Genomic DNA, 21638 nt, shown 5'->3' with positions numbered 1-21638 from the left:
CTCAATTGTGAAGGAATCATAAGCTAACATTATTGGAATCCAAACTTCTTGAAACTTTCGTGATTCCTGGCTAATGGGAAATAACATGAAATATTCTTTATATAAGTTCGGAGCAAGAAAATGAACCAGCTTTAATAATGGGTGCCTCAATCATTATATTTCTATTTTTCTTATTCTGTTTTCTTTGTTTACCACATTTCATTGTGAGTAGTTCCGGAAATTGTCTGAATAATCAGTGTAGCAAGGAGGCCCCCGGTATCGCATTTCCTTTCCGATTAAAAGGCCGTCAAGCCGAACGATGTGGTTATCCAGGTTATGATCTCACATGTGATAATATGAATAGAACAATTCTAGAGCTGCCATTTTCTGGACGATTTGTCGTTAAAGATATCAAGTATGGTGGAACTGATCACGAGATACTACTACACGATCCAGACGACTTCCTTCCTAGACGTTTATTGAATCAGCTGAATCTCTCAGGTACCCCTTTCATTGGTTATAAGTATCAGAATTATTCATTCTTCAGCTGTCGGTCAGATACTTTATCTTCGTCTTTTGACTCCGGGAGGGATATCAGTTGCCTAAGTAACACCGCACACAAAGTATTTGCTACGTCTTCAATAGGTTATGGTAGATTGTGGAGCAACGTGAATTGTACTTTAATTGCTACTATACAAGTCCCAGTTAAATTCATTTCGAATGCATACGACGACTATCCTAGGTTTTATTACGAAACTGTTCTTGAACTTACATGGAATTGGAAAAAACCATGGTGCAAAAAAAATTGTGATGATAAAGACTCGAATTTTCCATCCTATGGAGGACGCCTTGATGTTCTTAGCGGTTAGTATCCTTCATTTCTTGCACTAAACTGAATTATTTTCAATAATTAATGTGATGATGAAATGAAATTAAACAAGTAATCTGATATCCAATGGAAACTATTTTGTATTGCAGGTGGTAAAACCTTTCCTATAGCCATAGGCATCATAATACCAACTGTAATAGTCGTTGCTATATGCTATATTGTTTCACGCATTAGAGGCTTTTGCTTTGGTGCTGGTAATATTGAATCAACCAACTCATCGCAATTAGTCACTATCACCACCGGTCTCGATGAGTTTGCAATACAATCATTTCCCACGATAGTTCTTGGTGAGAGCGGACGACTTCCCGACCCAGCCAATAATATTTGTGTAATATGTTTGTCCGAGTATCAACCAAAAGAGAAGGTGAAAATCTTACCTTCGTGTAGTCATTGTTTTCATTCTGCATGTATTAATGATTGGCTTCATTTGAACTCAACATGTCCTGTATGCCGGATATCTCCTGTCCTGTAAGCTTGTTACATACTTCTCACCTTGTCATACTAAATACGAACAAGAAAATTTCTAATTTCCTCCAAGTTTCCTTATTCCCGGTACCGTGTAAATTAAGCCTCCATGTATTAAATTACGCGTTTGCTGAAGTCAGTTGAACATACTTGTGTTGCGAATAAATTACAGTTACCTACTTTAATTTGGATTTATCATCAAAATGCATTAATTAAACCATAATAGCACATTCATAAGCTTACCTACATTCAAATTGACAAAAAGGTTATCAATACTAATTTCGATGAGCATGGATTCCTTCCGTAAACTCATATTCATCTCCTTCTTATTCCCTTTCCGTTCCAAAATAGTTATAAGTTTCCAATATCTATCTAGTTGTAGTGGAGATTCATTAATCCCAACGGTTCAATAACCCATTCAGCGTCGGCGAACATTAAAGAGACTCTATACGTTTGGATGTGTTTATAATCCTCCTGGTTTTGAATCTTTTGATCTGTATTGTAGTAGAAATAAAAAAAAAAAAAAACGATACCAAACTTCCATCTTGATGAAGTTTATGTTCAAGATATAAATTATTATACACATAAAAGTTACTCTGTCCGTTTTAAAATATAGGCAGATTTTTTATTTGGGTATGTCAAAAAAATAGACTTGTTTCCGTACGTGAAAAGTAAAATGTTATGATTTTACTACTATACTCATAAAGGACCACTTTTTTCTCTTCTTTTTCTCTCCTAATACAAAAAGGGGACCACTTCTATCTCCTCTTTCTCTAATAACAAATGAGTGGGGACCAAAAAATATTTTAGGAAAAAACATGAAAAAATGGCTACAATGATTGGTTTTCTTAATTTTTATGAAAACAAGACTTGCCTATATTTTTAGAAACGGAGGGAGTACAAGTTTATGACCCAGGTGGATGCTTTCTGAGGACCGAGACTAGTACTTACTAGATGACCATTGCCACCGTGGGAAGGCCGACCGAAAAAATTAACCCAAAAATAAATATTTTATTCTTAATTTAGTTCCATCATAATGGCACAAAGTCGGAATTATAAATTTGTAAATCGAAATTATATCAGAATTTGTACTTCCTTTAGCAAACTTAGTAGTGATGGTTGAGATTTTGATTATGAATGTAGACATTTCTTATGGTTGCGGCGGAGCTTATGGTATTTGTGGAGATGCTGTTGGTGGTAGTGGAAGTTTTGACAGAGGTGGTGGCTATGGCGCCGCTGCTGTAATAGTGGTGATGGTTTTTTGGTAGAATTAATGATGGAACTGTTGGTAATGGTGGAGGCGGAGGCGGAGGTGCAATTGGTGGTAGAGGAGCTATCAGTAAAGATGATGGTCGATCCGTTGGTGATTGTGGAGCAGTGGATTGTCCACACCCTGATGGCAATGACGCTAATGGTGGTGGTGCTGGTGCATCGGGATCGACATTCATCAAAATGGCACATCATTGTCGTAGAAAAATTATAAATTTGATGGGAGTCTTTTTTGTTGGCTGTGGCACTACGCCACTACGTGCTTGCCCACATGTCTATATAAAAAAAAAATTATCCTCACTTTTCAGCCAAAAATGTCATACAGTAAGACCTGATATTAAGCTTGGGCTTGTGTCCGGTGTCCCTATCATTTAGGTGATATGCAGACACGTGCATCTCACATGATGTGAAAGACACCGATCATGAGATGGTTTGGAGACTTGGAGCCATTACCCTGCACTCAACTCTACGGTCAACATAGACCATTTAGTTCCGCTAGAGTCTAGACACAGATGTCTTTGTCAGAGACGCGTGTGTGAGGTCTTAGTAAATCTATTCTATTACATAAAGCTATTGTTAGTGATTTTTGGTAAAGGGAGACCAGATAGTTGATTCGAGGAGTGCGAAAATGTAATCGACTCACCAACTAGGACCTAGTCAATAAATTTTTCTAACTCGGACAAAACTGTCCTTATAGATACACCCACTAGCGGCATAAAAATTCACATATCTTAGAACAAGTGACAAGTTCCACCACCGAAACCAAAAACGACTAGAAGCTGCACCACCATCAGGCATCAAAACCACCATCACCAACAAACCCTTCCTGCTATCACCGGTAACTTCCACCATATATACAAGTTTAGGAAAAAAAATCCTTCATCACAATATCGGCTTTCATATGGGTTTTAATTATGTTCTGACATTTAAAAATCAAAATCCCATCTTAACAGAACAGGATACTGAAACCCTAATCATTAAAAACCGTAAAAAGAAAAAAGATATTTTCAAAATTCAAGAAAAATCTAATTCTTACTTGTTTGATTTTTTAATTATAACAGGCCCTTTATTCCTGTTCCAACTTTTCATTGTCGTTATACAGAATCACATATAAATGAGTTTGTTGGCAAAGGTTATGATCAAGTGCAAGTTAGATACAAAAAGAATCGTGAACTAAATCTTGGATCTCTATTCGAGATTATTTTGAATGGTGGATGCTTTTCGTAAATATCAACAACAAGAATCAAAACCAAAATGACTAGAAGCTGAGTTTTAACATAAGATTAGAGGTGCTAATGGAGATGACGGTGGTGGAATCGCTTAGTCAATCGGTGCGATATTTTTCTTTTAGCAGGTCAGAGAATGGGTGCGACTTTTATGGGGCTATTGCATGGGTGGCTGAGTAAGGATATTTTGGTCCCAGTCATAAGAAAATATTGAATCGGTAATAATTAGCGAATCAGTTTCGCACTGTTCAGATTCATTTTTGCTCTCCTTTGACAAAAATCTTGTTAGTTGAAGATGCAACTTTTTATTCCATATTTACCCTTACAAATATTTTTTTTACATCGTTTTTATACTTTTAACCAAGGGTATCTTAGGTATTAAGGATGGGAATTAATCTCTCTAACATTTTTCATTGCAGAAACCAGTAGAACTGTCAGAACCTCTCAAGACCACATTCAAGAACACTCCCGAAAGGGCCAAAACCCAATTCCCACTGTGTACAAAAACCCATCTCCCCCGTTACAGTGAAAATAACTTTCTCAATGCAACTTAATACAAAAAAAAAAAAAAAAAAAAAACACTCTCTCTCTCTCTCTCTCTGTGATTGTGGTGTGATTCTAATGGCGGAAGTATAGATGGAAGGAGAAATTGAAACGGTGATTTGAATAGAGTTGTGTGGATATTTTTGTTAGATTAGAAATTAGAAATTTGGATATTCTGTAATTTTATAATGGTTCATGGGATACAAATTGATTCTTTTTCTCTTAGTTTTTTTCCTGCAACTTTTACTCCGTGATACGAATTTGTCAAATGCATGATCAAATGCAGCAGTGCCAAATAATCTATATCACCAGCACCTTTAAGCTTACTTAAGCTCACAACAGGTACTTCTCATCTCCTAAATCTCAATCTCTCCAGGTGTTTCATTTCATTTAATTGATTCATGGTGTTCTGTATTCAGTTTCTGGAATGGATGGAGGGAGTGTATATCACCAAGTTGCGAGCCCAAATGTGGAGGATATGCTAATGTGGACTACTTTCATTCATCTTTAAACACAAAATCAAAGATAACATAGTTTAACATTACTATAATTTTCCCTTTACCATATTCTGAGGGTTTCAGTTGGTTCATGCTCAACGAGATTTAGGCTTTCTTTTGTAATTTCATAAATTTTGTTAATTTCGTCAAATCGGGAGAGCTTTTCACTTTTCTTTTTAATTTTGTAGATTGTGGCTAATGGTCTACTTTATTATAATGGTGTTTGGGATACATATTTCTACAATTGATTATGTGAGTTTATAATCTAAAACGGCAAATTCTCTTCTGCATCTCTGAATTATGATCTCAGGTGAAAAAGATACGCCTTTGAAAACCTTGTCACATCTGGTATTCCATAGACACCAAGCTATGATTCCTATCTTGCAGAGATCAGTTTCTTGAATCTGTCCATCTATGAGTTTATCAAACCATCCACAAAGCCATTCAGATAACATGCTTCCCTGAGCAATGTGCAAACCCATTACTGCAAACCAGACTACCTTAGAAATGGGACAGTCAAGGATTATATGAGAAGCAGATTCCAATTCATAAGAGCATAGGGGACAACTGAAGTTATTATCTTGAATGATTCCCATAAGTGTATCTCTTGTAGGTAGTATTTTCTTGAGACATTTCCACATAAATTGCTTGGTTCTTGGATGTATAGGTAATTTCCACAGCCTTTTCAATATTCTTTGCATTCTTAACCCAACTGAGTTATTTTCATTTCTTTCCTTGAGCAATCTGTTATACATTGACTTGACTGTAAACCTTTCATTTTTTTAACGAGTCTACACCAGCTTGTCTTCTTGATTTCTATGGATAGAGATTTTCAGAATTAAGTCTGCAACTTGTGGATCAAAAAGGGAAGATATTAGACCAGAATTCCAACCATCATTTGTTGTAGAGAAAAGTTCATGAATATAAGTATAATTATGATAATGAGAAACACCAGCTTTAGGATTAGGGGGGAGACCCATTTCAGGAATCCACCTGTGTTGCCATATCATGATTTTTTTCCCATTTCCTACACACCAGCAGCTGTGAGTTTTGACGAAAGGAAATTCTGAACTAATATTTTTCCATGACAAAGTGGAGTTATCATTATCTGTAGCATTGAAAGAATTGCCATCTTGGAAATATTTCGCTTGAAGAGAAGCAGCACATATAAAAGTTGTGTCAGGTTATTATTTCACAAGTAAATATGGTTTTCCTCTTGTACATTTCGAGCCGCACATCACCATCGGCGTCGTCTCTTCCCCTTTCTTATGTTAACTTCATCTCCCCACTCTGTTACTCTGTCAATCGTAAATTGGATTTGAAATCGAAATTGGGTGAAATCAAAACTGGATTTCTAAAATAAAAAAGAGAAATGCAGCTATGCCTGGTTATGATGGTTAAGGTGGTGTTACTGGTTACAGTAGTGGTGCTTTTGTGATGGTGGTGAAGGAAGGGTAGCGATTTTGACTATTATTAGGGTAAAGATTTTTATTATGATTCTTGTATTTGGTTGTGTTGGAGGCGTAAGTAGTGGCGTTGCTGTAATGGTTATGCCGTTCATAGTGTCAGTAGTGGTTGTGGATGAATGAGATTGTGATTAGGGTAGAGATTTTGATAATGAACGATTAAGGGTGGTGGTGCTGGTTACTGTGATGGTGATAGGGTGGAGAATTTGGCGGTGGTGGTGCTGGTTCAGCAATTTAACGGTGTTGATGGTTTGAAATCTAATGGCGTTGGTATTGATGGCGGCGGCGGTGGTGTTGGTTATGATGGTGTCGGCGGAGGAGGAATGAGTCGATTAACAGTGAGAGCTGAAATTTTGCGGCCGAAAAAGAAATAGTGGAGGACAAAGAAGGAAGTAGTTTCTAAATGTAAGGGTATTTTGGATTTTTCAGGTCCCAAATATTATCACCAAAATCTTTTTATTAGGTTTCAATTGACAAAAAAAAATGGTCATAAAAGAGACTCACTCACTACGGGTTTTTCGGACGCTCCGGTCGGTCGGCCCAACAAGATGTAAATCTCTCATGTACACCATTTGACAGTTCAAATGGCTACACCAACCTGTTCAAAATGATGGCTACACCAACCTGCAGTGTACTTCTCACATCATGACTGGAAGTTCTGAAACTGATCAAAAATCCTTCGAACTCTTGAAATCCTAAGACACACATTAATACATCTGCCATTTCCTCTTTTGACAGATAACCCCACTTTTGTGTTGGTTCACCTCTTTTACATGGTGACGATTATACTACTTGGGGAACACTTCGGCGATTGAAAATGTCAAGTGACAGCATAAAGTGCATTTTTTAACAAATCCACTGCCTTGCAATAAGCATCATGCCTTGCATGCACACCTGAACTGCTGAACCTCTGAATGGATTTTGAACCCTGTTTTGAGGCATACTCATTTATTTATTTTTGAGGCATACTCATTCGTTATACCATCTAGGATGAGTTTATAAGGGGTGTGTAAAGGTAGTGCAATTACCTATATATTCTTAAACAATTTAAATTATTAGAGTGCCCTTATCCTCAAAAACCTTAAATCAAAAATCAAAATAAACTTTAAACTCAAACATCTTGGACTCCAATTCAATCAAGAAATTGATTAAGCAACGCAAACACGAATCGAAGTGAGCGATGTTGGAGTGCGAAATCCAAATCTCAATTGCTCTTAGATGTATTTTAGAATGAATGTGTAACAAACCTATCTTGTTTTTGGTTGATTTTATTTTGTTTGATCGATAGAATGTGATTTCAAAGATTAAATTAGGTTTTCAGAAGATCAGTTCGGCTAATCTTGGAGTATCAATTTTGAGCCGAACCTAGTGTATGATTTAGAGAAACACTATGTTCGGCTAATGTGACTTTGCTAGATTTTGTTCGAATCAGCCGAACCAAAATTCGTCAGTTACAGAGTGAACTTGTCAGCCGAACCTAGGTATATTTCAAAAAACTGAGGTTCGGCTGAAAAGTTACCAGCCGAACTGTTCATCTGGTCAGTAGATCTGGGTTTTAAAAATTCAATTTTTTGACAGATTCAACTTATAAAAAGAAATTAAACCTCGTATAGACACCTATGATTTGAATCACACATTTTGGTCACTTCTAATCACTAAAATCTCAAAGTTCAAAACCCAAGTTTTTTTTTCCACTTCTTCTTCTTCCTCTCAAAATCCCAACTCTCTCACATAAATTTGATTTATCTACTAATTCAACACTAATGATTTAATTTCTAATCAATCCTTAAAATTCCTACCTAATCAAATCTAATCATAATCATTAACACCAATTATGTAAGGGTAGTTATGCCATTATCAAAAAGGATGGATAACGGGTGATGTTGTTTTTTATTTAGTGACCCTATCTTGGCATTATTTAGTATGCCTCAAAAAAATTCACTAAGCCTCAAAATAGGTTTCGAGATTTTACGGGCTACCAAAATAAGGATGTCTGGAGTGGGCCTTTATGACCTAGTTGTTTGAGCCCAGAAAAGTAGAAAATGTTACGAGTTTGGAAAAATGAACCATCGTTTGTAAAACTTTCAAGGCATATATAGATGACCCTAACCAGTGTGTGGTGATAACGGGTGTCTAATGGATGCTTAAATTACTTAGATACTTTTAATTAATTAAGGGTCTTCCTCTATATACCCCAAATTCACGAACGATACTCCTTTATTTTTGTACCCATAAAACCTATCTTCCTATCCCATCAAACTAGTTAATTTTATATACCCCGAATATATATCGAAAGAGGAACAAAATACACAACAAAACATCGAGGGAATAGAGGGATTTTGAATTGGGTACAACACAAATCATAGTCTTCGTCTCCGTATACTCAAAGATTGGAGGATAGGGATTACGATTTGGACGAGGGAGGAAAGACAAAACAAAAGAAAACAAATAAACCTTAATAATATTGTTCTTCAAAACCGAAAACAAAGAATGAAAAACCCTAGAAAAATTTGGGATTTATAATCTGAATCTCTAAAATGCAAGAGACAACAATCATAAAAGTTTTTAAACCGGAAAATGGGTCATTTGTCCAAATATTTTTAAATCACGGTTCAAATGGACGAGTAAAAAATAGTTTGGGTGAAATGGCCAAAAAAAAATTAGTAAGGATGAAACTGGTTTCTTCCTTGCTTAAATTTAAAAAATAGCAAGGATGAAACTGGATACATCCTGTGTAAATTAAAAATAAGAAAAAATATTTGAAAATGGGCACGATGAAACTGGTTACATCCTGCCTATTTTTACATTTTTGTCCATTCAAACAGTATCAAAATCTAACTGTCCATTTCACCCGAGAATTGTTGATTTTGGTCTTTTTAACCAATTTTGTGTTTTTAAACAAGGTTAACTTATTAAAGAGATTTTCTTAATCGCTTATTAGTAAAAATACTTTTGATTCTCAACAAGGTAGCGAACAAGTTCCTACTGCTTAATGATGATTAATGGATACACACTACTCTGGTTCATACATAACTACTTTCTTTAGTAATGATTCTATGCCAAGCATCTAAGTTTGCTTCAATTTACATAACTTTTTTCATTAAAAAAATCAATACGAGAGGGTAAAGTGGAATTAAACACCATCATCTCTGTCCTCACATAAACTGTCCATGGCTCTGGACATCTGGTAGTGAAACCGTAATATGAAAATGTAGTTATAAGTGCATTTGATGCTTAGATGATTATTGTTTCTAATCAACTTCCTGTCAAACAGAAAAAAAAAGGATTTTCAATGATAATCAGGAAATAATATGAAAATTGATCAAAATAACTACTAAGGCTAAGATAATACCCTAATTTCTTTATTTTTGGATAAGAGATCTCGATGGGATTTTATTATACGGGAAGTTTTTCACGGGACATAGAGGAGGAAGGAGGGTATAGGTATAACAAAATATAAAAAAATTAAGAATTTTTATCTTTACGAAATTTTAACTAACATAACCAATTAATGGGGTACAGTTAGTGATGATTACGAGGGGTATATACAAGAACATCCTTAATTAATTAATTATAAATCTAAATCTTTTTTTTTTATATTTTTTTCCCTTCTTTCTTTTGTTATTCCAAGGAAATATAAACCACAAATAAAATAAAAAAAGAAAAGGATAAATTCAATTTCCTTTCCACTTAGGTCACAATATTCTTTCGAATGAAGAGCTCCATTAACATGCACTCGAGAAAATTCAGGCGTGGCGAAGTGGTTATGAAGATCATAAGGGAAAGGGATGTCCTCAAGTCTTCTCTATGAATTCGTGTAGACATGGATCTCGCAAAGATACTAAATCATCTCATTAGCATGATTAAGATGCATTTTAACAAACTCACTGCCTTTCAATAACTTGTACCATGCCTTGGATATACACCTGCACCACCCAATCGATTTCGCTGGCAACCTAATAACGATGTCTGATATAATATCCTTTGACTTTAACCTTTTAAGTAAAAACAAAGAAAAGAAAAAAATATTACTATGTATTTGGAACATATCTCAAATCCTTAATCTTGCAACATAAAGCATCCAACTCTGCATAAATCTCCTAGGCTCATGGATGTGAAGTGTCTCCCACTAAGAATTTGTTTAATCCAAAATGCATTGTTTCTGCACGAATAAAGGAAGGCAAGATTTCTACATATATTAAACACCCCATAGTCTTCAGTTCTGATACCCACTAGATCGAGTTAGTTAGTGGAGAACCACTAGTCCTTCCTATTCCCAACTTCAGAGGGATACATATGGGTAAACCTGTAAAGAAAAAGCAAGATAATGTTTGTAAAGTTTTTGCTTTTCAAATTGTCAGTACAGACTACAGAATTGGCACCACATGATTAGAGAACTGAGAACGTGGTGATCAATATTGTAATGAGGCGGCTAAATTGAACTCAACTAAAAGTTAAAAACTCCAAAATGAATATTATAGCACTTGGTAACCCGAAAGAGAGTACTATAAGTACCTACGTTGTCTTCCCTGTCATTCTCAAAATTGCTTAATCAATTATAAGCGTAAACCAAATCAGTTAACTGATGGCTAATTATAGGGTTACAAGCGTTTTAATTGTTGTATTATTGTGCCTGATAAGTATGCACTCATCAGCAGATCTAGAAAGAAGGCCTCCTATTAATAATCATGAAGTAGGCGGTACTAATGGCGGTGGTCCAGGAAGTGCTAGCGCTGTTGATGCGGCTGCAGGAAGTGTTATCAATGTTCATCGTGTTCAACGTCGTAGACCTGGTGGCCCTCGTGCTGCTGGTGATGGTGATGCTTCTGGTGAGCAGGAAATGCATGCCTAATCAGTTACGGAAGTGCGGTACTGTGGCCAAAACTGGAAAGATTGAGCTAATCTTTGATTAGTTTAATAATAGTTATGGATGTGACTGGCTTGGTTGGGTTTTATGGTTTCTCTGTTTCTAATTTTTTGTAACTTTTGTTTTCATTTTACTTTATCGTTGATGTTTTTGTGCATTTTGTTTAACTGGTTCACATCCCATTGTGTTTATATTCATCCATTAATGCGTTTGCTAAGAAAATCTATAAGCATTACAGGGACTAGCAATGGATCATTAATCAACTTCAAACAACATATAGAAGTTTACGTCTTCCTTGAGCTGATTATGTTAATATATATCCTTATTTAAGGATAATATATTGTTTCCTAGTATATAGGATCTTTGCTTTATTATAATATTGTGCTCTATAAATTTATGAGCTGTGTAACCAGAATAAATAAGATTATCATAATAACAATTATCTTCTTCTTGATCTTATATTTGTGAAGATGGTATCTATGAGCTAGGGTTCTTGAATCATGGGTAGTGATTTAGAATTATACCAAAATAAATCAAAACAAAAAGGGCAGATGGAAAACAAATTTGCTCATATTATCATTCAATCTGAAGGTGCAGTATTCAAGCCTGGGATTGTTCTTGATTAAACAAACTATGATTTGTGGTCACAAATCATGGAGATGCATATTGCTGAAAAAGAAAAAACCTCCTTTATTATGGGAAGGACAAGAAATCCTACCGAGGAAGATCCAAGATATGAGAAGTGGCACACAGATAATCAAAAAATCAAGAGATGGTTGTTGATGTTTATGTCACCCGAAATCATGAAGAGTTATATTCAGTTACCTACTGCTAGAGAGATTTGTGATGCATTATCTAAAGCCTTTTATGATGGAGATGATGAGATGCAGGTATTTACTCTAAATCGACGAGCGTTTTCGGCAAAACAAAATGGCAGAGCACTCTCAATTTATTATGGAGAACTAACTGAAATATTTGGAGAGCTGGATCATCGTGACAAGGTGGTTATGGAGAATTCTAATGATATTGAAGCCTATCAAAAATTAATTCAGCGCCTAAGGGTGCATATATTCCTTGCTGGATTAGATGAAAGTTTTGAACAAATTCGTGGTGAAATCTTGAGAAAGGATCCTATTCCTGAATTGGAATCATGTTATGCACTCGTTCGTCGTGAATCTGTTCGATGTAAAACGATGACAAAAGAATCGGAAGAAGTTGAACCTGCTGCTATGGCAACTCGAAACCGGTACAATCAAAAAGGGTCTTTTCAGAGATACTCAAAGACTTAGGTGGACAAGTCATCACTTAAGTGTACACAATGTAATCAATCTGGACATACAATTGACATGTGTTTCGAGTTGGTTGGATATCCAGATTGGTGGGATCAACATTTGGAGAGGAAGATGGAGATAAAGAAAAATTATGGTGCTCCAATGGCTTCAACAAAGAAAGGAAAGGATTCCATGGTAATATCTACATCAGTAGCAAGGACAGGTAACAATGGTAAGTTTTTAAATGTTTCTTCACTTGTTTCGAATAATTCATGGATAGTTGATTCCGGTGCCACATACCATATGAAATGTGATTATAAACAAATCTCTTCCCTTAAACCATCCTTACAAAAAACAGTCTCTACTGCAAATGGCTCACAAGCTCCAATTACTGGTGAAGGGTCAATATCTCTCACTGAAACTTTAAACTTAGATTCTGTCTTAGTAGTTCATACATTAGACTGTAATCTCCTATCAGTTACCCAAATAACTAATACTTTACATTGTATAGTGATATTTTGGCCTGACTGTTGTGTTTTTAAGGACATCACAATGAAGCAAACGATTGGTTGTGGTGTTAAGCATGGGAGGCTGTATTACCTGGATTTGGTGTCAAGTAGTTCGGATAAGCTGCGTCAAACTCTGCTTGCTGATGGTTCTGAGGGGGAGAGACAAAAATCTCAATTTTTTTTATGGTATCGACGATTGGGACATGCGTCGTTTGGTTATTTAAAAATATTATTTCCTAGTTTGTTTGCAAAACTTGATATTTCTAGTTTTCATTGTGAAGTATGTGAACTTTCAAAAAACCATCGTGCTTCTTTTCCATTATCATTCAATAAGAGTCCAGTTCCTTTTATGATCATACACTCTGATGTTTGGGAGCCATCTAAAACTACTACCCTGGGTGGTTCAAGATGGTTTGTTACTTTTATTGATGATTGCACTAGAATGACGTGGGTGTGTCTCATGAAAAACAAAAGTGAAGTTACCGCATTGTTTCAAAAGTTCCATAAGATGATTAAAACTTAGTACAACAAACAGATTCAAGTACTTCGTAGTGATAATGGTGGTGAATATATGGATTCTGACCTTCAACATTATTTTGAGGGACACGAGATTATTCATCAAACTACTTTCTCTAATACGCCTCAGCAGAATGGAGTAGCAGAGAGAAAGAATCGTCACTTACTTGAAGTGGTCAGTGCTTCATTGATAAAAGCACATATGCCACTGATGTATTGGGGAGAAGCACTTACTTCTGCAGCATATCTTATCAATCGAGTGCCATCCAGTACCATTGTGTTTCAAACACCCCATCAAGCTCTTGCTGAAGCAGTTGTGGCTCCAACTGTTCCTAATCTGCCACCTCATGTGTTTGGTTGTGTAGCTTATGTTCATCTGCACAAGAACCAACGTGATAAGTTGGCTCCTAGAGCTCTGAAGTGTGTATTTGTGGGATATGCAACAACTAAAAAGGAATACTATTGCTATCATCCTCCAACCAAAAGAATGTTTGTTACTTTGGATGTTGTATTTCATGAAGATACTATATATTTTTCATGTGAGTTTGAACTTCAGGGGGAGTACCAAAAGGAAATTCAGACTCTTAACTATGATGAAGATATATCGGAAATTGATGTATCTGTTATTGTCAACTCTGATGATATGGTAAGAGAATCTGTTGATGAAAGTTCTTCACGAGAAGAAACAGAAAGTACAGTATTAGATCGTGATATAGAGATTCAAGATGAGGTTATGATAGAAGAGATTCCAGAGTCTACGTTACCTCAAGAAGATGAAGCACAAAACCAATCGTCTGCTACCGATGTTCTTGAAGAATCTAGGAGACAACTTCCACAACGTGTAAACAGAGGTATTCCTAAACCCAGTTATGAACCTGAAATATCTAGTAAGGTTAAGTACCCTATGAGTCATTATGTCTCTCACCATTGTTTGTCTAAAGCTAATAAGGCATTCGTGAATCAACTATCTACTGTTTTTATTCCTAACAATGTGCAGGAAGCATTAGCTGATCCAAAATGGAGAGAAACTATAGAAGAAGAAATGAGGTCCCTTTTTCAGAATGATACTTGGGATTATGTTGATTGTCCAGAAGGAAGAAAGATTGTGGGTGTCATTGGATTTTCACCATTAAATACAAGGAAAATGGTGAAATTGAACGTTATAAAGCAAGATTAGTTTCTAAAGGGTACAACCAAACTTATGGCATCGACTATACATAAACTTTTGCTCCAGTAGCGAAAATCAACACAGTACGAGTATTGTTATCGCTTGCTGCAAACTTGGATTGGCCTTTGCAACAATTTGATGTAAAGAATGCCTTATTTCATGGTGAATTAACTGAAGAAGTTTACATGGAGCTCCCACCTGGTATTTCAGTTCCAGGATCTCATGGTAAGAAGGTATGTAAGCTAAACAAGTCATTGTATGGACTAAAACAATCTCCAAGGGCCTGGTTTGGCAGATTCACCAAATCTATGAGGAACTTTGGATATCGTCAAAGTAATTCTGATCATACTTTGTTCATAAAGAAAAGGAAGGATAAAATTACTGCTCTTATCATATATGTAGATGATATGGTGGTGACAGGAAATGATCCAGAGGAGAGAAAATCTTTGCAAAGATACTTATCAAAGGAATTTCAAATGAAAGATCTTGGTTCATTGAAATACTTCCTTGGGATTGAAGTTTCTCGATCCAGTGAAGGAATTTTCTTATCACAAAGGAAATATGTTCTTGATCTGCTAAAAGAAGTGGGCATGTCAACATGTCAGCCAATCCATACACCTTTAGAAGAAAAGGTAAATCTGTATATTGACCCTGATCAAGTTCCTGCTGATAAAAGGAGATATGAAAGACTTGTGGGGAGATTGATGTATCTATCTCACACAAGGCCAGATCTTGCTTATGCACTCAGTGTTGTTAGTCAATTCATGCACAATCCAGGTGAACAACACTTGGATGCAGTTTTACGTATTTTGAGGTATTTGAAGTCTGCTCCTGGAAAAGGAATTTTATTCTCTAAAAATGAAGATTATAGAAAGGTTGTGGCATATACAGATTCTGACTATGCAGGAGAAATAGATAGCAGACGCTCTACTGCAGGCTACTTTACCTTTGTGGGAGGTAACTTAGTTACTTGGAGAAGTAAGAAACAAAATATTGTTACACGATAAAGCGCAGAGGCTGAATTCAGAGGTATGTCAGATGGCATTTGTGAAACTTTGTGGTTGAGGCTTCTCCTTAAGGATTTAGGGGTTCCTCTCAAGGATCCTATTACTCTGTATTGTAATAACAAAGTTGCGTGTGATATTGCTCATAATCCTGTTCAACATGATCGTACTAAACATGTGGAGGTTGACAGGTTCTTCATCAAAGAGAAGCTGGACAACGACATTATTGAGCTGCCACCAGTTCGGTCTGAAGAACAACTTGCAGATATTCTCACACATGGAGTGTCATGCAAAAAATACTTGAGTTTTCTGGACAAGTTGGGCATGTGTGATATCTATGCACCAACTTGAGGGGGAGTGTTAATATATATCCTTATTTAAGGATAATATATTGTTTCCTAATATATAGGATCTTTGCTTTATCATAATATTGTGCTCTATAAATTCATGAGTTGTGTAACCAGAATAGATAAGATTATCATAATAAGAATTATCTTCTTCTTGATCCTATATTTGTGAAGAGATTAGCTATAAAATTTAGAACACAAAATTGGTTAAAAAGACCAAAATCAACAATTCCTGGGTGAAAAAGACATATAAAATTTGATACCGTTTAAATGGACGAGAATGTAAAAATAGCCAGGATGTAAACAGTTTCATCCTACCCATTTTTAAATACATTTTCTTATTTTTAATTTACATCAGGATGCATCCAGTTTCATCCTCGCTCTTTTTTAAGTTTAAGTCAGGATGAATCCAGTTTCATTCTTACTTTTTTTTTGTATCCATTTCACCCATATTAATTTTTACTCCCATTAGAACCATGTTTTAAAAACATTTGGACAAATAACCCATTTTCCGAATTTAGAATATCGAAGTACCAACACTTTTACCAATTGATTCTCGAACACTAATCCAGAACCATGGAACTTCTCTTAAGAAAGACGGTCAATCTGTTAGGACATTGAAAGTGTCAAGTGATTCTTCCAGTCATCAACTGTTCAGCATGGCGTTTTTTAACTTACATCATGCATGCACTTCCTTGGATACACACCTGAGCTGAACGGTTGAAACGCCAGATCGACTTCACGGGCTCACCTGACAAGGATGTCCAGTTGGGCCTTTACGACCTAGATTCCTAAGCCCAGAAAAACATCCAGTTTGGAAAAATTCATGGTGAAATCACAGCATCCTGCTCCTGCTTGTGCTTCAATTGAATGGATGTTCCTGTGTGTTTTATTGATTTTTTTTTTCTGATGAAATTGAACAAATTCTACTTCACAAAATAATGCACGTACGTATTTGTAAAATGCTGTAAACAAATTTGAAATAAATTTACAGATGAAGCTTGTCTTCTTTAAATTCAAGAACCACTTTTTTTGACCAGTGTTTTGATAAAGATCACCAGTAGTCATTGCAAGAACATTTACCATCCTTGATATGGTGAAACCTATTCGAGTCCCTCACTACAATTTCTCTGTCAGAAGCGACCGATGCAAATTTCATGGCCGTATGACAATCCCCACAGACTCTTAGGTTCTTAAAAATCCGAATAGGCTTTGATTTAGAAGTGCTTATGAGACCAAAAGCTAAGGCTATTTTCTCACTGTGTTGAAACAGGTACTGCTCTTTTTGTTCCTCCTCTACGTCGTGCAGAACAAAATCTGTGTTTGGAACATACCCTAACTTCTTTATCTTGCAACATAAAGCATCCAACTCTGCATAAATCTCCTCGGCTCGTGGGTGTGAAGTGTCTCCCACATAGAATCTGTGTACATTATTTTCAGTCTCTATCCAACTACAACCTGCTTCTTTAGTCAGATTCTTTTCTTTCATGTTCTTCCGGATTTCCATAACATGATCCCATTTTCCTGTTGAAGCATATAAGTTAGAGAGCAAAATGTATGCCGCTGGATCATTTGGCTCCAGCTTTAAAATTTGCATAGCCGCCAACTTGCCAATCTCCATATTTTCACGAATTCTTGAAGCCCCCAGCAAAGTCCGCCAGACCAGCGAATCTGCCTGAAATGGCATTTTGTGGATGAAATCTAGAGCTTCTTCGAGAAGACCTGACCGGCCAAGAAGATCAACCATGCAGGCATAATGCTCCATTCTTGGAACAATTCCGTGTTCTCTTGCCATCGATTTGAAGTGTTCCCATCCTTCTGCAACTAAACCAACATGACTACAAGCAGACAAAACTGCAACATATGTGACTTCATTTGGTCTTATACCTGATAGAATCATATCATGAAATGTTTCCAGAGCTTTCTTTGCAAATCCATGTTTTGCAAACCCTGTGATCATTGCAGTCCAGGAAATTACATTTTTATCGTCCATCTTGCTGAAAACTTTGGAGGCAGATTCGATGTTTCCACACCGAGAATACATTGAGATCAAAGCGTTATTAATGCACTGTTCTGAACTAAATCCTGCTTTTAGCAATTGACCATGGATTTTCTCACCCTTGGCAATAGATCCAATACTTGCAGCTCCACTAAGCAAACTTGCAAATGTGAAAGAACTGAGGCCAATCCCGGTATCCTCAATTTGATTTACAAGGCGGAAAGCTTCATCTGCATCAAACGTCTTTGCGTACCCATCAATGAGTGTGTTATAAGAAACAAGATTCTTCTCAAACAGAATATCAAAAGCCTTTCGCGCTTCTTCCATGGAACCGGATTTAGAATACATACTGATAACTGAGTTACCCACACAATTAACCGATGCAAGACCTAATTTAACTACTTGAGAGTAAACCTGTTTCCCCGTATTCAAGTCCGCGAGATTTGCACAAGCTTTAAGAACGCTAGAAAACGTAAAATGATTCGGTTTAACTTGTCCTTGAATCATATCACAAAAAAGCTTAAGCGCTTCAAAATCATTCCCACCAGATAGCACATATCCAGTAATTACCGCTGTCCAGGACATGACATTATGGTACCCCATTCTATCAAAAACCTTTCTCGAGTCATCCATAGAACCATCTTTTGAACATTTCGCATACATATCAACAAGGCTACATCCAACACAAACATCCATCACCAATCCACCTCGTATCGCTCTAGAATGCAACTGTTGTCCCAACTGAACACACCCTAATTCAGCTGAAGCAGAAATAATATTACTAAGCGTAAACATATCAGGATCAAATTCACTCGATATCATATCAACAAACAACCCAACTGCTTCTCTACCAAACCCACATTGTGTATATCTAGTAATCATTTGAGTCCAAGCAACAACATTTCTCAGAGGCATTTCATCAAACACTCTCCTCGCAGAAACTAAATCCGCTTCGCTCTTCACATACATATCAATCAAAGCACACCCCACACATAAATCAGCATCAAAATATCCAGTTTTCAACACAAACCCATGAATCACCTCCCCAATCCAACCAAACCCAGGTTTCGAACACGCACGAATCACCCCGGAGAAGCAAAACTCATTCGGATAATACTCCCCATTTTCAAGCATTTCATAAAATGTATCCACAGCTTCATATTCAAAACCATTATGAGCAAAACAAGAAATCATAGCACTCCATGAAACTAAATCTCTCTTCCTCCCCATTCCTTCGAACAACGATTTCGCTGTTTTGATATCACCACATTTTGAGTATAAACTGATGAGTGAATTCAAAACAACATTGTCGAAATCAATTTCTGATTCCACCATTAAAGAATGTATTTTCTTCCCGCGATTGAAATCGCGAGATCGAATACAAGATTTGAGTAAAACAGAGTATGTGATTAAGTCTGGTTGTATTCCCTGTTGGGTCATAAGATCGAGAGTTGAAAATGCATGGTTTAGATGCCCGACATCTAATTGACGAATTATTTCGTGTTTAAGGGATTCGAAGTTTGGGTGTTTCAGAGTGTAAGGGCGTGGTTGTGGTGAGGTTCTACGGCGGGAAGGGGAGGAGGAGAATTTGATTGGTGGTGGTGAAATTTTGGAGGGAAGGCAGAGACATGGACTTATCATTTCTGCTACTAACGGCTATGAAAAATAAGAGTTCCATCCATTTATATGCCCTAACACCAGGTTTAAGGGTTTAGGCCCGCCAAAGAAGAAGGGCCAATCAGGTTCAGAAAAGAATCCTAATAACAAACTGTTTCCAAAAAATCCTTCCAAAATGATCATTTTTGTTTTTTAAGCATGTATAATATAAAAGAACGAAATTGTTATTACACGTCCGGATGTGATTCACATAAAATCACTTAAAAGAATCTAGTTAAGAAAATGCGGGATTACCTGGTTCCATACTGTGGTTGAGTAGTTTTCCGCTTGGTTATCATCTGCTGCATTGTGTGTTAGACCATCTGTCGCTTGGTTTTCTTCAATATAATTGTGTCGATTAGCGCAAAAAGAAATTTGTTTCATTTTTTATTTAATTTCTGCAATTATTTTTGAAATACACCGACGAGTTTTCGTTGGGTTTTAATAAAGCACGTGAGCAGAGTCCGTTTCAAAATGAATACCTGTACATGAAGTGGACAATTATTTTATTATTTACAATTAACTTTAATGTAGCAATTACCTAATCCTCCATAAATATTGGATTCAACATCGTTACACGGCATTCACCCTTTATGGTTCACCACTTCCCCTCCAGTGTCTAGCAAACTCCATCCCGATTCAAGATATCGTCACATTGCACTCGCTCAAAAGGTTCACCGTTTCCCTACTGGGGGTTAGCAAAGCTTGCACCGATACCGCCACTTTATCAACAACACCTCAACCACCTGAGTTAAATGAGGGAGAATATTTTGAGAAAAGATAACACCGTTTTCTTATAAATTGTGAAATCAGATGGAAAAATATCATTTCCTAAACTGTAATTAAAGGTATGACCATTTTGTAGAACCAATTAGTGTTAAATCGAATGGAAAAAAATCATTTTGTAAACTCTAATTAATGGTATGACCATTTTGTAGAACCAATTAGGGGAATATGACTAGTCTGTGAAACATCCAAAAAAAAAACTAAAGTACCCAGTAATATTGGACCTTGTTAGAAATGGAATACCAAGGTAAATTTTGGGTAACAAGGGACAAATTTTTGGTCGCAAGAGATAAATTTTTGGTTAAGGGATAAACTTTGAATCATGAAGCACGTTTCGGATACAATGGGGATTTATAGCCACAAACAAATTAATTTTGATCCAAGAGGCATATTTGGAATGCATTCCAGATTCATGGTCACGAAAACAAGTTTCAAATCATTAGAGCATCTCCTGTATAAGGGTAAAGGTCTTAAAAATGAATGACACCTAGGATTTAACACTTTTTGCACCAAATTTTCATCTCCAACACAAGGGTCAAGATCATGGAGACAGATGACATGGCTAAGTGGGCGTAACGAAGAAAGTCTACATAAGACTTTTTCTATGACCTTGGGTCTTAAAGCCACATCATTATTTTGTCTCTAAATTCAACTAAATTTTGTTAGATAATACCTTGGGGGTTGGAGATCAACTTATGGTAAAAAGTATTACATTTTAATTTTTTTGTCATTTAGTAATGACCCATACACAAGATTGTGTTAATAAGACCTCCATGTAGGATGACCTTGACCCTTTGCATTGAAGATGCTCTTGATTACATAGAAATCTCAAGGAAGATCAGGCATCACAAGATATTGCAACACATATTTGGATCACATATTAATGTCATATTTGGGTTAGTGACTCACCAAGATTTTGGTAACTATGCCAAATTTGGGAGATAAATTTTGGATGTTTGGCTTATATTGGGTTACGCGAAATATCCAAGATGCAATGAGGTAAATTTAAACTTCAATATGGATTTTGGGTAGATAATCGACACAGTTATTAGCTCTGTAGTAGATACCCTGCCATGATAATTTCATCATTGTATTTGGGTTGTGACGGCTCTTTGTGTCATGTACGTTGAAGTGGTATATAACCTACCTAATGAACCGAGGATACAAAAGAAAAAGTCTTC

The 21638-nt window shown here is 36.3% G+C and overlaps 3 protein-coding genes across 3 annotated transcripts; 2 read left to right on the top strand and 1 right to left on the bottom strand.

The window, feature by feature from the left end:
- On the top strand, nucleotides 1-1415 carry LOC113321795 (putative RING-H2 finger protein ATL21A). The gene is made up of 2 exons (XM_026569708.1): nucleotides 1-843; nucleotides 958-1415. Exons 1-2 carry the CDS (start codon nucleotides 138-140, stop codon nucleotides 1338-1340), a joined length of 1089 nt encoding a protein of 362 aa, XP_026425493.1. The 5' UTR covers nucleotides 1-137; the 3' UTR covers nucleotides 1341-1415.
- Nucleotides 1416-12547: 11132 nt separating this feature from the next.
- LOC113325170 lies at nucleotides 12548-14674 on the top strand. The gene is made up of 3 exons (XM_026573388.1): nucleotides 12548-13127; nucleotides 13263-13432; nucleotides 13631-14674. The coding sequence occupies exons 1-3, from the start codon at nucleotides 12548-12550 to the stop codon at nucleotides 14672-14674; spliced, it is 1794 nt and encodes a 597-aa protein (XP_026429173.1).
- A 2294-nt stretch (nucleotides 14675-16968) lies between these two features.
- On the bottom strand, nucleotides 16969-19656 carry LOC113320818 (pentatricopeptide repeat-containing protein At3g49170, chloroplastic). The gene has a single exon (XM_026568710.1). It carries the CDS (start codon nucleotides 19654-19656, stop codon nucleotides 17071-17073), a length of 2586 nt encoding a protein of 861 aa, XP_026424495.1. The 3' UTR covers nucleotides 16969-17070.
- Between the last annotated feature and the right edge of the window lie 1982 nt (nucleotides 19657-21638).

This window comes from Papaver somniferum, chromosome 11, assembly GCF_003573695.1.
Source record: "Papaver somniferum cultivar HN1 chromosome 11, ASM357369v1, whole genome shotgun sequence".
NCBI classification, from domain to species: Eukaryota; Viridiplantae; Streptophyta; class Magnoliopsida; order Ranunculales; family Papaveraceae; genus Papaver; species Papaver somniferum.
The sequence above is the reverse complement of the archived record's forward strand: the minus strand, read 5'-3'. Positions and strand labels throughout refer to the sequence as shown.

What these genes read in the sequence shown, in the direction of transcription:
- LOC113321795 (XM_026569708.1), top strand. Translation starts at nt 138, where the DNA reads ATGGGTGCCTCAATCATTATATTTCTATTTTTCTTATTCTGTTTTCTT. An exon ending in ACGCCTTGATGTTCTTAGCG is followed by an intron (nt 844 to 957) that starts GTTAGTATCCTT and finishes TTTGTATTGCAG; the next exon opens with GTGGTAAAACCTTTCCTATA.
- LOC113320818 (XM_026568710.1), bottom strand. Translation starts at nt 19,656, where the DNA reads ATGATAAGTCCATGTCTCTGCCTTCCCTCCAAAATTTCACCACCACCA.
- LOC113325170 (XM_026573388.1), top strand. Translation starts at nt 12,548, where the DNA reads ATGTGTTTCGAGTTGGTTGGATATCCAGATTGGTGGGATCAACATTTG. An exon ending in TCAAACTCTGCTTGCTGATG is followed by an intron (nt 13,128 to 13,262) that starts GTTCTGAGGGGG and finishes TTCATTGTGAAG; the next exon opens with TATGTGAACTTTCAAAAAAC. An exon ending in ATTGCACTAGAATGACGTGG is followed by an intron (nt 13,433 to 13,630) that starts GTGTGTCTCATG and finishes ACGCCTCAGCAG; the next exon opens with AATGGAGTAGCAGAGAGAAA.